The sequence below is a fragment of the Anguilla rostrata genome, chromosome 12 (assembly GCF_018555375.3).
Source record: "Anguilla rostrata isolate EN2019 chromosome 12, ASM1855537v3, whole genome shotgun sequence".
Lineage (NCBI taxonomy): Eukaryota > Metazoa > Chordata > Actinopteri > Anguilliformes > Anguillidae > Anguilla > Anguilla rostrata.
This window is the reverse complement of record NC_057944.1, coordinates 36,950,594-36,966,141: the sequence shown is the minus strand read 5'-3', so window position 1 is coordinate 36,966,141 and position 15,548 is coordinate 36,950,594. Positions and strand designations below refer to the sequence as shown.

Here is a 15,548-nt window from a genome sequence, read left to right as displayed (position 1 = left end):
AGAATATCTTGCTAGCTAATTGATACCTTTCTTTTTCTTGTTCCCCACTTTGGTAGCCTTTGGTTTTTTATTCTTCATTTCGTCCGTGCACCCCTGACCTCCAAAAATCTGAATTTTTCAGTTGCATTTTAACGAAACCATGACCTGACAAATTGACATTGATTTTCGCTAAAACGGAGTACACAACCTGTCTCTGAGCAACAACAACGTTCACGACACTTAATTCTGTCCCGCCGTCAACCTATAACTGCCGCTGCTACGCATGGCATTATGGGATAGAGGAGGAATACCAGTAGAATAGTCAAAATAGCAAGTAGACTAGTTTATAGTGCCTTTTCAGGCATCTGTGGTGACAGTCTGCGCCCAAAGAGCTACTCGATGAAATTATATTGTACATGAGTGCTTCATATGGAACAAAATGTATATATTTTCTGTGAGCGTAACGGAGAGGAAACAGAGAAGCTAGGTTTCTGAACAGATTTTTTGTCTCAATGCATTATACCATTTTTAATTAATGCAAATGCACTGTTTACTTTCAGCATTCTGTGGTCGTGCACACAATTTGTCTGCTTGTATTCTTTTTCTGTGTAAGTGTAAAATAATGGGGCATATGTAAGAACACAAATAGTGATCATTCTTTTGCATACACACACACGTTTCTCATTTACACACAATTTTAGAAATAGTTATTGGTATAAACTGTTTTGAAACGTTCGTACATAGTGCTGAACAACAAGCCTCGTGCAGTTCTGTGTCATACATATTCTTCAGGCTACCTCCCACCTGACAGTGAGTCGGGGGTGAGTTGGACACCTTTTCACGCAAGCCGAACGTGAATGACGTCATACCATACGACTGTGAAGGAGAACCCCCCCTCCCAGTGGATACCTGTGCTGATACCCCTGATCTATGGAATCAGGCGATTTAACAGATACACACGGACGCACCGAGCAATACAAAAAATAATCATTTGTGCTATAAATAATGGCACTGCCACAGTTATGCGTGTTAACATGCAGTAGTGAAAGCGGTGCATTAATAAGGGTCATTTTTCAGCTGCTACTTTTGAGCGACGATTTGTTTTTTCTGTACAAAATTACAGCACTCTGATAATGTTTATTTATTTATTTTTTTAATCATTTAACGAGAAAAGCAGGTTAAGAGGACCGTGCCGAGTCATGAGGACACCAAATTGCACCAACTGCATTCATACAATGTCCCAAACAGATACGGAGTAAAATACATTAAATCATATGTGATGTCATTGCCTACAAGTTGCACCAAGCTTCAGAGAAAGTGACCCCCCAAAGTGTTCTCCTCTCAGTAAAAGCATTACGTCACCTTTTTCAAGTCGTCCCCGTTAAACATAACTGTCTACAAAGCATTCTGGTAACTGTAGTATATATAAAATCCCAGCATCTTTGTTTCTCCTTGGGTGTGTTTGATTAATAAATACAGTCCCCAGAATGCATCGGTGCAATATTTTAGCGTCGTGCGATGAGACCGTCCCCTGTATACGGAACATTTAATCTCAGTTGCAACTCGAACTGCGGAAGGTTTGGCTCGTGAAGACAAGAAATTCAGTGTTATCTTAGGATAAGATATAGGACATTAAATACCACGAATACCGTGTCTGCACAGCCGTAGACCGTAATTTAGCACAGCTAATGGAGAAGCAATTGCATTTGAATTTGCTATCATCCAGACCTCCAATGCCAGGAGGTGTGCAGTCTGGTTCTAAAATGAGAATGGGGTGAGTTACTAATGCGAGACAACGTGAATATATATATTCTAGCTAGCTAGTTCTTAAAACAACGAACTTTCCGGTAACTAGCTGGGATAAGTCGGAGTAGTAGCGAGGTAGCTTGCTACCATTATCTTGAGTTGACGTAGATCGTGACAGTATTCAGTAGCAAACGAGCTTAGGTAAGGATAGCAAGCTAGTGAACATTTGAATTAAGAACCTATCGTGGGCGTTTATCTATTGTAACTTACTGCTACGGACTGATGAAATTGTCTTGTAGCCAGTTGTCCCATAGCCTTTAGCTAATGCTAGTTATTAGTACAAGTAAGTTACAGTCGTGCCTTGCACCATAACTTGTTAGCTGGCTAGCCAGATAAGCACTGTGTGTAGATAAGATGGTCTGCTACCACTTGCTAGTTAGCTAGACGTCTCATTATAACAAAACAGTACTATCCTGGCTAGTTTAGCATGGTAGCTATTGACTAGTCACCACCATGTACATTAACAATATTGAATGACAACTTAAACTTGTTTGTAGTTAGCTAGTTAACTAGGAAAGTTTGCTTTTTATGTGCTTGCATTCATAACGCACAGACTTTAACCCGCTCTGACCATTACTTTTCATCGGTGCATTATTTAAATGACCAATGAAGGAACTTTAAATTGATTCAGAGGATGTATATGATTACATTTTCGTAAACTCATTGACACATCGCACTTGGGAATCGCGTCTTGTCTTCTGCGACATCATTCGCAGCGAGGCATTAGGTTTGAGGCGCTGGCCCCCCTTTCATAACATGTTTACACAGCTGTGACGTATTTTATTTCCAAGATTCCATGATTACACACAAAAAAACATTGAATTCAACTTTGAAAACCTGCCGGTATTGTATCCAAAACATGAGATCAAGTCAGTCATTCATTGAAGTGCCACAGTCTTTGTAATAATAGTTTAATTTGCCTAATGATATATACCCCAGTACAGTATAAAATCGTCTCTTCCAGGTGTAGAATGTTCTCTCCACCTGATCATGGTTTTCACCTGTCTTGCAGACCTGGCAGAAAGCGGGACTTTTCACCCTTGCCATGGAGCCAGTACTTTGAAACGATGGAAGACGTTGAAGTGAAAAATGACAACAGCAAGGACATATCCTTTATCTTGTGAAACATAAGTGATTCCATTTCTTCCACCAGCCGCACTTCTGTTCAGGGTGTTGTGGTATCTGACCTGATGAAGCCCCCCTATCCCCCACTTTGCAGGACATATTGGTCCACACTTATTTACCTCCTAAAAAATTGTGGTTCAACAAACCATTTGGCAACTTGTTTTGTGGTAACTTGCTGTTATGGCAAAATGTCCAAAACGGGAAGGTAGATAATTTGGCAATAAGCTGCCATCTGTACCCAACACTTTAAGTACCCCATGGCTGCTCACTGTGGGCAAGTGGGAAATGGGAGCCCATTCGCATTGAAAGCTATGGCTCTCGAGGTTATGCCCATCCTTATACAGTGTGGTGATAGATTAATGAGACTCCATCAGAGAGAGAAATGTTGGATAGTTACCCTGGTTTAAATGATGAAATTGATTATCTGCCATTGCTTTGACTTACATGTTTATGGAGGGGTGGGTTTCCTCGTGTGTCTTTTGCTACATGTATGCATTTTTGATGCAGATACAATTTTTTCATGGTATATTTTTATAGCTTGTTTTTGGTCTGTGGGCCTGTGATATTCTCCTAATCTTGTATATTCTGTGGGTTCTCTATAGCTCCCTCTGTTGTATATTGTGTGCACTTACCAGTTAGATACGTGCTAGGTGTGGCTTGGCCTATTGTTTTTATGACCCTGATGAAAAGCTTGTGTCGATACGCCTTGGTGTTTTTTTATTTTTTTTGCCTTGTTCTAGCTTATTCAATAAAGGTTTTTTTTTTAAATGTATTTTTTCCCTCAGAGATAAAGTGCCTTTGCCTTTTTCCTTGGTGCACTTTTTTGAGCTTATTCGCTTGGTTTTTTCTCAAGGATTACTGTTTAATGTTGCCTACCTGTCTTTCCAACAAGCACCTGTCATTCCTAGATCCAAGCAATTCTTTTTTTTCTTCAGTTGTCTGAATACTGATGTATGTTCTCCCATCTTCAAATGGAGGTTGAACCTCCTCGTGGGGTTTTGCCTGTTCACTTTTGAACGGGGAAAATCGTGTTTAGGGTCTGGTCTGGCTTGTAATTGAGGCAGTAAGTGGAGAAGTAAATGTTTTAATTTTCCAAGGAAAACCTTTTTCACCCTGTCACTCAACCTAGTTGTTGTACAGTCCATGAGTTCCCTCGTGCCTGAATCCAATAAATGATGAATTGCTTTTTAGTGAATAAATAATGCAACTGAAAAGACCCCCCCCCCCCAAAAAAAAAAATTAAATAAATGAATAAATAAATAAATACATTCTGTTGTGTTTGCAACCTTGACTTTTTCACACACATTCAGAATTTACAGCAGTGGATCCGACGGACCTGTTCTTCTCCTCTTACATGGAGGTGGTCACTCTGCTCTGTCATGGGCAGTTTTCACTGTGAGTTACCACATTTTTAAAAAATCATTTTCATGGATATGGATAGAAATAAGATCCATTTTCCATCAGGTTCCACAAAAACGTGAGACCTGATGCCAGCCTTTTCCAGGTTGTCCGATAGTCCCAAGAATTTCAGCCAGTGAATTCCACCCCTGTAGTACCTCAGATGGAGTTAGTAGCTCCTTTTAATATTCATTTCTATAAGCGGCATCTCTGGATATGGGAATATCATGATTATATTGGTTTTTAGAGCTGTGCTCTTTGTGAAATGAGCAGGATGTTGTTGTGGGGTGTGTGCAGGTAGCGTGCAGTTGGAAAGGCTCGGGAGCCGCTCTGCTGTAACAGGCAGGGGGAGGCTATTTCTGGACAGACAGCATGGGCCCACTGGAAAATGTGTCAGTGTAAGCACTGCCTCTTTAGCTGTGACTCTGTTAGGCACTGCCAGCTTACTCTGTGTGCGCGCATGTGTGTGCGTGTGTGCCTGTGTGTGCATGTGTGTGCACGTGTGTGTGGATGTGTGTGTGTGTGTGCACGTGTGTGTGTGTGTGTGTGTGTGCGCGCGTGTATTTCTGCACGTTTGTACAAATAAACATTTGGTATCTCCAGACGTCATACCATTACTGCACCTTATTCATTGGTGGTACTGGATGCGATAAAAATAAAGAAAATTCTGAATTTGGCATATGCAGCATTTTAGAAATAGTCATTGGTGTAAACATTTTTTTGAAACGTTTGTACATGGTGCTGAACAACAAGCCTCGCGCAGTTCCGTTTCATACATATTCTCTAATGCTGTACGATACTGTAATGGAGAAAGTGCATCGGTATGTGGTGCTCTTGTGAAACGGCTCACTGTCAGTGTGATTGACAGGCTCTTTGGAAAGTTTGCACTGTGTGAGCCGGTGTAGCGAGCCCAGAAGGATACAAAGACAGTGTTTCACACCTCAGTGTTGTGTCTTCACAGGCAGTGATATGCAGCCGGATAAACTGCAGGGTGGTGGCGCTGGACCTCAGGGGACATGGTGAGAGACTTCCTCTTCCTTACCCCTACCTTCAGCGTTGACCCAGAGATGACCCCTGGGAGCTGTGTGCTGATTGGACAGCGCCTCTTACACTGCGGCCAGATGTGTGGTGTTGGGGTTTCTCAACCCCAGCTGGAATGGCAGTATCAGTACAGGGCACTATTGGGATAGATTAAATTAATACAGTACATCTATAACTTCTTCTCTCATCCAATGTGTTATTTCTCTTGGGGCTTTCTCAGCTTCATTTATAATAATAGTGTCAGCATAAGGAGCTATAGGGTGAGATTTGTATATATAACGTTTTCTAACCTAATAATGTACTTGCTTGTATGCAAAAACATTTGTAATGGTGCAGCACAGTTCATTTTGAGATACCAAAACCTTTTTTGTGCATTTGTTGTAGCATATGCTGTATTTGGAGTTTATTGCAATGTCAAGGTTTAACTTAGAGTTTTGTGGATTGATTGAATTTGCCGCCGCAGAATAACTGAAATTGGTGACCTGGTGAAATCAAAATAATTTTGTATGTCATACATAAAAAAAACCGAAGAAACTTTTAATTATCATATTAAATAATTATGATATTAAGGCTATTTTAAGCAGTTGAGTTTTAAATGAGTTTATATTCTGAAAGAAACATAGTTTTCATACTTCCCTCTACAGGAAATATTTAGCGACCATGGTCTTTACATAATTAGCATGGTATTTAGATTTTAACCAATCAGCAATGCAGCCCATTTAGTATGCTACCAATCAGAACAAACCCATTGTCAGACATCCAGCACTCCTGTTTAGAAATGACAAATTTGATTTAAAAAGACCATTTTTAAAATTTCCCTATTTATTAATTTTTGACAAAGTCAGTGTATGCAATTATCTTGTAACTTAATGAACACTTAAAATGCAAGGGAAACAATGACTGCATCTATTGATTACAAATTGTTTTTTAGGTGACACAAAAGTTAAGAATTGTGAAGACCTTTCAGCAGAAACAATGGCCACGTAAGTTGAAAATGTATTTTTTTTGTTTTGGGACAATTACTTTGTATTGGACAGGGAGAGTAGGAAAACAGACAGCTAAATCGAGTGTTGGCGTCAGCTGTTATTTTAACATTTAGCATATTTCTGTTAAAACTGCGGCTTTGACTGAGAAATTTATGGTGTTCTCAGTGACTTGCTCGCACACTGTAAGCTGCGAAGCTGCCAGCAGAGCCATCTGCTAGCTGTGCGCCATGGTGGCGAAATGATCCTGTTCCTGATTGGTTATAAACACCGAGTCATGCAACCAAAAATAGCCTTGTTTACACCCAAAACCCAGAAGTATGGCAACAGGGCAACACTGCAGTCGAGCAAAGCGGTGGCAACTGTTTCGTAGTCCGTGTTTTTTCTTTGATCGGATCATTTGTGGCAGTTATTTGATTAACTGCCTCACTGTTGTAACAGCACTGGTGTGGATTTACTCTTCTAGGGATGTTGGGAAGGTGGTTGAAGCTCTTTACGGTGAAAATGCTCCGCCAATTGTGATGATTGGCCACAGCATGGGCGGGGCAATAGCAGTCCACGCTGCCGCAGCCAATCACGTGCCATCTTTGCTGGGACTTGGTGTGATTGATGTGGTGGAAGGTAATATCAATTTCTGAACTACGAGTGGAAGAACTTGTATTGGGGTTCATGTATTTGTCAGAATTTTTTTTTTTTTTACTCTTCAAACATGTACCAAACATTGTTTTGTCATCAGTCAACATTATGGCATTTTAAAGCATTGTTTGTAATCTCTGAAACATAAATTGTCATGAAATAGCATAAAAGCAGTCCTTGCCATGTACACTCTTGTCCCCCCTGTAGATTAATTTGTTTAGTCAAACTGATGTCAAGGCACTTTTGAATTTATTTTCCAGGGACTGCAATGGACGCTTTGAACAGCATGCAGAATTTCTTGCGGAGTCGACCGAAAACCTTCAAGTCAGTGGAGAATGCTATAGAGTGGAGGTGAGACGGGAGCAGATTCTATTTTTTCTCAAAGCTGATTGGCTTGTGCCCTTTCATGCAGCAAAGGCATGTCTCTATCGCTGACATCAGAGTGTATTTTGGCAGTACGCAGGCCTGGACCTGCTTTTTAAACTAGGGAGACGCCCATGGTAACATGTGCGCTGCCTGCTCCATGTACATGTTCTTTCAAAACTATTCAGCTTACGACTGTGTTAGAAGACAGTTTCCAAGATGTCTGTCATGACCGTTGTTATGTGTTTTTTTCTGGTAGTGTCAAAAGTGGACAGATCAGAAACGTTGAGTCCGCGCGTGTCTCCATGGTTGGCCAGGTGAAAAAGTAAGTCTGCGATTCCGACAGGCGTGAGCACCATTTGGCCAGTGACTCAGCTTCCCAAACACTCTGTGACTCAAACCCCTGCCCCCTCTCTGTACAGGTGTGAGGAACCTTTGAGCAGCCCTGGAATATCAAAGTGCATTGGGGAAGGGATCATTGAGGAAGAGGAGGAGGAGGAGGAAGAAGAGGGGGAGTCCAATCACAAAAGGAAAAAAGAGGATGATGTCGAGGTAGCGACTGCGTCTATACAGCACATGTATAATTATTTATAGTTTTTTTAAACTCCAGGCTAAAGAAAGGAAATGCTAACTGGAAGCAGAGTCTGAGATTTCTGAACCGCTCGTCTGTTCCACAAGCCTTTCTGGTCAGGTGATTTGGGATGTCTGGTCATGTGATTCAGGACAGGGCTGGTGACTCCTCCTCTGTCCCTCAGGTTAAAAAGGAGAGCCTGTTCACCTGGAGGATCGAGCTGGCCAAGACGGAGAAGTACTGGGACGGCTGGTTCAGGGGGCTCTCGGCCATGTTCCTCAGCTGCTCCGTCCCCAAACTGCTCCTGCTGGCAGGTGAGAGAGGGAGAGGGCGGAATCAGGGTGTGGAGGGGTGGTGTGGTTAGGGCGCCATCTACAAGCAGAAATGGAGCGGTTTAGCTGGTTTGCTCAGCTGTTGACAATGTTCATGATTGCTAACCGGCTAATCATGAACATTGTATCGCTATTAATTATTGTATTGGTGAAATGGAAAGGACAGATAAATTATTAGAAGTTAATCTTTGATAGTGGATTGAAATGAGCTAGGCTTTAACTCACCTTTTTGTTGCAGGTGTTGACAGACTGGATAAAGAGCTCACAATTGGACAGATGCAAGGTAAGCAAGAAATCAGAGATCCCTTTCCCCTCTGTGTTTCTTTGATCGGCAGCGTCAGCGCACAATGGCCGTTTCGTTGGTTTTCAGGGTAGTGACGTGTTTGTGTGATGTCATATCCTGAACTTGCCCGTCGTGATTGTGTCCAGAAGCACCGCCGGGCCACGCATCATTGGCCGTAGTGTTGCCTAGAGAGTGATGGGCGGGGCAGTCTGACCCCATCTGACCCCGTCGTCATTTTCGTCTGTTGTGTCAATTGCAGTTAGTCGGCGTCAGTTGCTTATGAGATGCTCTCCTCCAGCATGGCCGCTCAGCTGATCCACTGTGAAGTGAAACAAAATGGCGGCTGACGGAAAGTGCTTCACACAATGAGTGCCCTTCCGCACTGTTCCTAATGAACTGAGGCTGCTGTAGCAATGAGATGAGGCTATTAACGTAACTGGACGTTCCAAAGTTTGGGAGGAAAGGGATAAAAATCAGAGCATGAAAACTGGTTGAAATAAATTATGAAACAGATTCAGAATGTCATTGGCAGGTGTGTGTGGCATATCTGCAGTAGCGCCATGTTTACACTGTTGTTCCTTGCAGGGAAGTTCCAGATGCAGGTCCTCCCGCAGTGTGGCCACGCCGTACACGAAGACGCGCCGGAAAAAGTGAGTGTGAGCGTGTGTGTGAGTGTGTGTGTGACCGCGTGTGTGTGAGCACGAGTGTGTGAGTGTGTGTGTGTGTGACCGCGTGTGTGTGAGCATGTGTGTGTGAGTGCGTGTGTGACCGCGTGTGTGTGACCGCGTGTGTGTGAGTGCGTGTGACGGGCCGTCTTTGTGCAGGAAGTAGTCGTGTCTGAGTCCAGGGTGGCAGTGTGTAGTGTAATGGGTTCAATCCCACAGTAGGGCACTGCCGTTGTACCCTTGAGCAAGGTACTTAACCTGCATTGCTTCAGTATATATCCAGCTGTATAACTGGATACAGTGTAAATGCTGTGTAAAAAACAAAAAGTTGTGGAAGTCGTCCTGGATAAGACCGTCGGCCAAATGCCTGTAATGTAACGTAATGTAATGAGCTCAGCATCTTGTTCCTGCTCTCCACAGGTAGCAGAGGCCATCGCCACCTTCATGGTCCGTCACAAGTTCACAGAAGCGAAAGAGGGCTTCCAGTGGTGAGAGCCGCCGTCTTCCCGCCTCTGTCTGTTTGAACGCTCCGGGTCCGGCTGAATCAGGCTAAAAGCCGACCGCCGCGTTTTAAACGCGACGCTCGTCTTCTGTGCTCCACCTGCTGAGGGATAAAAACACATGTCGCTGTTTATATAGCGCTTTTTACAGAGACACTGTAGCACAGGTGCTTTACCCAGGATGCAGAACGGAAAAGTGGGCAAAAACCAGGCCTGAAACCCCAAAAAGCGAGCAATCGAGGTAAAAAAAAAAATTTAAAAGACTCCCCAGTAGGGTGTAAAACACTGAAATGGTGGTGAGGGAAATAACTCTCTGATGGGGAGAAATCTGTGGAGGAATCTGGCTGCAGACGGGGAGCCCATCCTCCAGAGCTGGCCGGCCTGGTGTGATAGTAAAAATAGAATGAGATGAGTGAGTGACTCAGAGAAATAGGACAGTTTATGCATTCATAATGACATGGCAGATTTTTTCTTTTGACAGTGTCCTTGTTTTTAGGTTCCATTTTAATCATACCTGCCAACCGGTGCAGCATTGTAAAGTAGATGAAGGAACTTGCACTGCACGGACTGCATGAATGATGCAGCGAATGATAGTGGTAATACAGGTCTGCATTTACAGTATATAGCGCCTAAAACAATGTTAGAGTGAAGGTGAGAAACTCACCTCTACCGGCACCAATGTGTATAGCACCCACCTGGGTAGTGCACGGCGGCCATTTTGCACTGGAACATTCGCCACACGTCAGCCGAGTCAGAGGTGGATGGAATTATTTAGCCGGTTGAGTTTGAGGGGGGGATGATGATGATGATGATTAGATTGGTGGAATGACCGTGAGTTTGAGTTGGGAATTTGGCCAGACCAGCTTTGTTCGTGTTTGTCTGTTGCAGCGTCTTCCCAGCTTGCTAATAGGCCCCCGAGCTCTCTGTGTGTAAATAAGCAGTACCAGACGCCACTGTGACGTCCCGTCGCCTTGTCTCCATCTCGCGGAAGAGCTCGGACTCTGGGGCTGCCGTCGCACGCCTCTTTGCCTGACGGATGGACATTGCTGACAACTCGGTTACAAGACATGCTTTGCTCTTCAATTCTTCAACTTAGAGGATTTTGGTTTTTCTTTTCTTTTTTTTGTTATTGTTGTTATTATTATGCATAATAACATTATTGTTGGTGTTGTGACGAGAGACCTTTGCGATGCCGTTACCTTGCGGAAGGTTTTGCCTTTTTGAGTTTTTCTTTTTTTTTCCCAGCTTTTTTCCCCACAGCTCTCCTTTTTCACAGTTTTCATTTTGCGGTTTTTCTTGTGACGCCTTGCCCGTTTCCGATTGGTTCTGAGCGACAGCAGTGTGCCGTGCCCGACGTGTCTCTCGTGGTTGGCTTTTAAGAATGACGATGAAAAATAAACATGAAATTAGCCGTGTAAAAATGCAGTCATCCGCTTACAGCCTGCCTCTGAGCCACCGGTGTCTTCAGTGTTTGTTGCTGTAGTATTATGGGTAGTGAAGTCTTTTGCAGTTGCAGACGTGTCACCAGCAGAGGGCAGCAGTGCTCTTTACTGACGGTTTTCCTTTGATTATGGGTTACTGCGCGAGAAATTTCATAAAGTGCGGTGAATTTTATTTCACTGTATAAGTTTTTTTAAATTTTATTTCTTCATGTTGATTATGAGAGTTTATTGATTTATTGGCCAATGACCATCCCCTTGATGCTTTTGAATGACAAATATAATTATGGTTATTAAAAATAATTTAACCCTGAACGAAACCCTTCACAGTCTCATTTTCGTTCACATTTAATTTTAATCGTATGACATGAGTTTGAATTGCATCTCTCACCCTATGAACGAAGTGCATTCAGTCCACCGTGTGGCCACAATGTTCTCCTTTAATCATGTATTTTGGTGATATTATTTTTCTTTGTTATGAGCTGGGTATAGGTGTGGCTGAAATATCATATTATATGATGTTTTTCATGTTATTGACAGTTTGGCTGTATTTGGCAGTATTTGGTTTGTCCAAAAATTACATGAGAAGAAAAGTGAAATGTAATGTACCTTTTGAAAAAAAGATCAATCAAAATGCCGCAATAATCAATTTCACTTTTTATTTTTTTGGAACATGAAAACTGAACAGTGTGAAATATTGAACATTCAAAAAATTGGATAGCCTTGTAAACATAAAAAAAGCCCTAATGTGCAATCTGGGTGTGACATTGATGAGACGATTTCTAAAACTCTGGCAAGACATTTAAAAAAACGGGCCGTTATCCAGGTTCACTGTCGCGTCGTGTCACGTGGCGCTGCACACTCCACATTTTTAGGGCCCGGGCTGATCTTGATGAGCCGCTGTTTGCTTCAACGTGGCAACCGTGCGTTTGGAAAATCTCCAGCGCGCATCTCCACACGGTTCTGCTATTTTTACGAGCGTGAATGAAAGCCCGCTGGTCAGAATGTGCCCACCGCGTGCGGTGAACTCTGACCTCAATGAGCGAACGGGTGTGGGAACTCGCCCGCGCTTAGCAACAAGGCCTTCTGTGGTTAAGTTTGTTGTGGTGATCGGAATCGAACGCGGAGCGCCCTCGGGGAAGCCTGTGGAATCCCTGCGGCACGAAGCAAAGAGGAGTGACCTTTGACCTCCTGGCAATTACAAGTTCCTGTGTCACTCGGCAGTCTGGTGCTAAAGCTAGGCCCCCCTGTCCTCAGCAGGTTGTCCGGTGTGCCATCTCGCTCTTTGTTGCTTTTGTGAACCCAGGAATCGGTGTGCAAATTAATAACTACTTTCATTTCTTTTGTTGATGCCTTCTCCCCAACCAGTGCAGTGGAATAGCTTCAGTTTATGAGAATGAATGTGGAGAAAAAAGGCGTGACCTTTGCAGAGACGGATGTCGGATATGGTAACTGGCTTAATGTAAACTGTATGTGCAGTGCTACATCACAGCCTTCTAACAGTCTGCAAGCTGACTAGTTTTCCCACCTGTGGACTTGTACAGCGAGTTCATAAAGGAAATGATCGCCCCTTCCAGAGAACTGACTCCAGCATCAATCTGCACGTTTGCCCACATAACAGATATTTCAGTTATGAGGTCACTAATGTGCACTCATTGAACTTCCCTGTTTCCATAGAAACGCGCGCACGGTTCATGAGGCTGCCTTTTTCCGTGGCCTGGGTTTTTTATTCGATCTCTGCCAGTCCCGGCCAGCTTGTGTGTAATCACATTGCTCTGCATGGATGCAATCGGGCAACTGCTAATACTGTAACGATGAAATGTGCAGCAGGGACTGCCTCTGGAACTCCGGAACTGTATGATGGATATGGGGAACACTTCAGTGGCAGTGCTAGTTCTCCAGTGCAGCTATGAAACTAGGTGGTCAGTAACAGATGATGAATCATCCTGTTTTAGAGTCCAGGGGTGGGCTCGAGTATGGAGGCAGTAGAAACACGCACGTCAGCAGGTTTTACAAATGGCTTCTGACGATAGCACAACGTTCAACATCAGTGCTGCGGATTGGATTTAAGTGAGCCTGCAGACGTTCTCAGTTTTCATTGTGCTTTATGGCGGTTGGTAGAAAACTGTGTTAAACCCTCCTCGTGTGTTAAAATCAGGGCTCTTTCCCTGGGCGAGATCTGGGGAGGGACGCGGGGACGAATCGGAGCGTGGAAGCAGACGGGTGGCGGATCTCTGGGGCGGGCAGGAACTTCCCCTGCTCTGCGTCGCACGTGTTCACCGTCCGTCCGCCCGCCCGCCCGCCCGCCCGCCCGCGTGCGTGCGAGATCTCTTGACATGAACGAGGGGAACAGAAACATCATTGACCCCCTCTGTGGAGGCGGGGAGACCCTCGGAACACAGTGTACACTAACGACCGGCCTCGGACATCCTTTCAAACATCCACTCAGAGGTTCCCGCTTCACGCGCGCGCATACACACGAAGCGGACACGACATACGTTTTCTTTCAAAATGCAGTTTATTAGTATCGTTCAAGTTTCCCACGAGTTTCGATGTTTCAGACGGGGTGTCTCGCAGTTTCACATGTACAAAGGGACGGCATTAAAAGCCAAAGACCCTGCTGTTGTTTGAATAATGCTAATCTCTCTCTGTGACACTGTCATCGCGTGCTTTGGTTCTTTGGCATCAGTGTGCCTTTATTGTACATTCTAGGAGAGGTAGATACAGACACGTACCGCAAGGGTTAACCCCCTCCAGTACGAAGAAGGGATTTCAGAGCTTGAGGAAAAAGCTTTCATATTTTCATGGGGGGGGGAACCACTCTTACCCCCCCTAGGTAGAAATATGTCAAGCAGGGGCCTCCTATGCCAGATATTTGAGGGAACAATCAGGGACTGCTGTTTAGGAATGCAGCTGGGAGAGGGGCGCATTCCTGCAGCTCTGGGGCGCATGCGTTTCTGCATGTCTACACGTATGTGTGCGTGTTTCTGCATGTGTGCATGTATGCATGAGTGCACGTACGTGTGCGTGTATTTCTGTATGTATGTATGCGTGTGTGTGTGTGTGTGTGTGTGTGTGTTTCTGCATGTGCATAATATGTGTGCGTGTTTCTGCATATGTGCATGTATGTGTATGTGTGTGAGTGTGTGTGTATTTCTGAATGTGTGGGTGTGCACGTGTGTGTGTATGTGTGTGTTTGTGTGTATTTCTGTGTGTTCTGCTTGTATGTATGTGTGTCTGCATGTGCGCGCGTGTCTGCAGAACTGAAGCGAGTCCTCAGTCTCTGTAAAGCTGATATGCTCCCTGCTCCCTCCCCCCCGAGTCTTCCACCACTGACTGGCCCACAAAACCATCCTGCACATGAGCCCCTTGGAGCCTCCAGCCCCAAAATATTGAGGGAGCGACGTGTGTGTGTGTGTGTGTGTGTGTGTGTGTGTGTCTGCATGCGTGCGTGTGTCCTCAAGCACAACATGGGAAGGTAGTCTCTCTCTGTCTCCCTCTCTTTCCCCTCCCCCCCCCCCCCTTCCACAGCTAAAACTCTCATAATATTCAGCAATAGAGTAAAATAACATTCTGATTCGTGCTGACAGACAACAAAATGTGCATGTGTACAGTGTGAGGTAAAGGAAAGCACTAGCACCACGTTTTCCCCGTTGTCTTGGTTACGGAGCATGACACGTGGTCCCGGTGAGCTGTGACGGGAGGATGTGCTGTAGCTCGTAAATATCCTGCCCGTGACGGGGCAGTGGGTCGCAAGCTCCCAGCACCCACGCAGACAGCGGCGTGTGACGTGACCCAAAATCCATCCGTGCATCCTGAAGTACAAGAGCGGGGGTTTTGCAGAGCAGTCCACATGCAGTTTACCATATTCCAGTTTTTCGAAGTCAGCGCTGTCATCCAAGAGTACATCTGAGCCTCCAGGTTGTTAATCTCGACCGCAAGTCATTTAAAAATGAAAAACAAAACCATGGTGCAATGGTTCATCACAACCAGTCCGTGTGCAGAGTTTTATCTGCAGCTTAAGCTTTCAAAGACTGCCACTGTGTCCTCCCCACTTTAAAAAAAAAAAAAAAACTGATACTTGGGGCAAACAGTCTTCCAGAGTGGTGTGGACTGAAGCCAGCTTAGTATGCGAAGGTAGAGGCCTCTCCAGGTCCACACTGATTTGGGAGTCGGACGCCTGAAAAGAGGCCAGCTCACAAGTGCGGCTGCTTGCCAGATCACACACCCCCCTCCCCTCCCATCCCCTCCCCTCCCCTCCAACCCCCCACCCTTACCCCCATCCCTCCAACGCTCCTCCAAAATGATTCAGACAACCCCCCACCGTCCCCAAAACTTCCAAGTGGAATCTCTGACCACGGGTGCTGCACCCAGGTTCCTTGCCCCGCCCCCTTGCCTCCTCCCACCCCGGTGCTGGCTCCTCCCAC

The 15,548-nt window shown here is 44.7% G+C and overlaps 2 protein-coding genes across 2 annotated transcripts in view; one reads left to right on the top strand and one right to left on the bottom strand.

The window, feature by feature from the left end:
- The window catches only part of c2cd3 (C2 domain containing 3 centriole elongation regulator), a 28,617-nt gene extending 28,355 nt beyond the window's left edge, over positions 1–262 (bottom strand). The window contains exon 1 of the mRNA XM_064301517.1: positions 27–262. Coding sequence (XP_064157587.1) covers positions 27–78 — 52 coding nt within the window. The 5' untranslated portion in view covers positions 79–262. The remainder of the gene's footprint in view (positions 1–26) is intronic.
- Positions 263–1,484: 1,222 nt separating this feature from the next.
- Positions 1,485–11,441, top strand: ppme1 (protein phosphatase methylesterase 1). The gene is made up of 14 exons (XM_064302898.1): positions 1,485–1,753; positions 2,798–2,892; positions 4,214–4,305; positions 5,270–5,327; positions 6,281–6,332; positions 6,799–6,953; positions 7,229–7,319; positions 7,591–7,656; positions 7,754–7,883; positions 8,087–8,216; positions 8,473–8,517; positions 9,103–9,167; positions 9,603–9,670; positions 10,571–11,441. The coding sequence occupies exons 1-14, from the start codon at positions 1,668–1,670 to the stop codon at positions 10,587–10,589; spliced, it is 1,152 nt and encodes a 383-aa protein (XP_064158968.1). The 5' UTR covers positions 1,485–1,667; the 3' UTR covers positions 10,590–11,441.
- The last annotated feature ends 4,107 nt before the right edge of the window (positions 11,442–15,548 follow it).

Excerpts from the sequence above, each read along its gene's own strand:
- ppme1 (XM_064302898.1), top strand. The coding sequence starts at position 1,668 with ATGGAGAAGCAATTGCATTTGAATTTGCTATCATCCAGACCTCCAATG. Across the intron at positions 1,754-2,797 it reads GGTTCTAAAATGAGAATGGG|ACCTGGCAGAAAGCGGGACT; the intron begins GTGAGTTACTAA and ends CCTGTCTTGCAG. Across the intron at positions 7,657-7,753 it reads ATGGTTGGCCAGGTGAAAAA|GTGTGAGGAACCTTTGAGCA; the intron begins GTAAGTCTGCGA and ends CTCTCTGTACAG.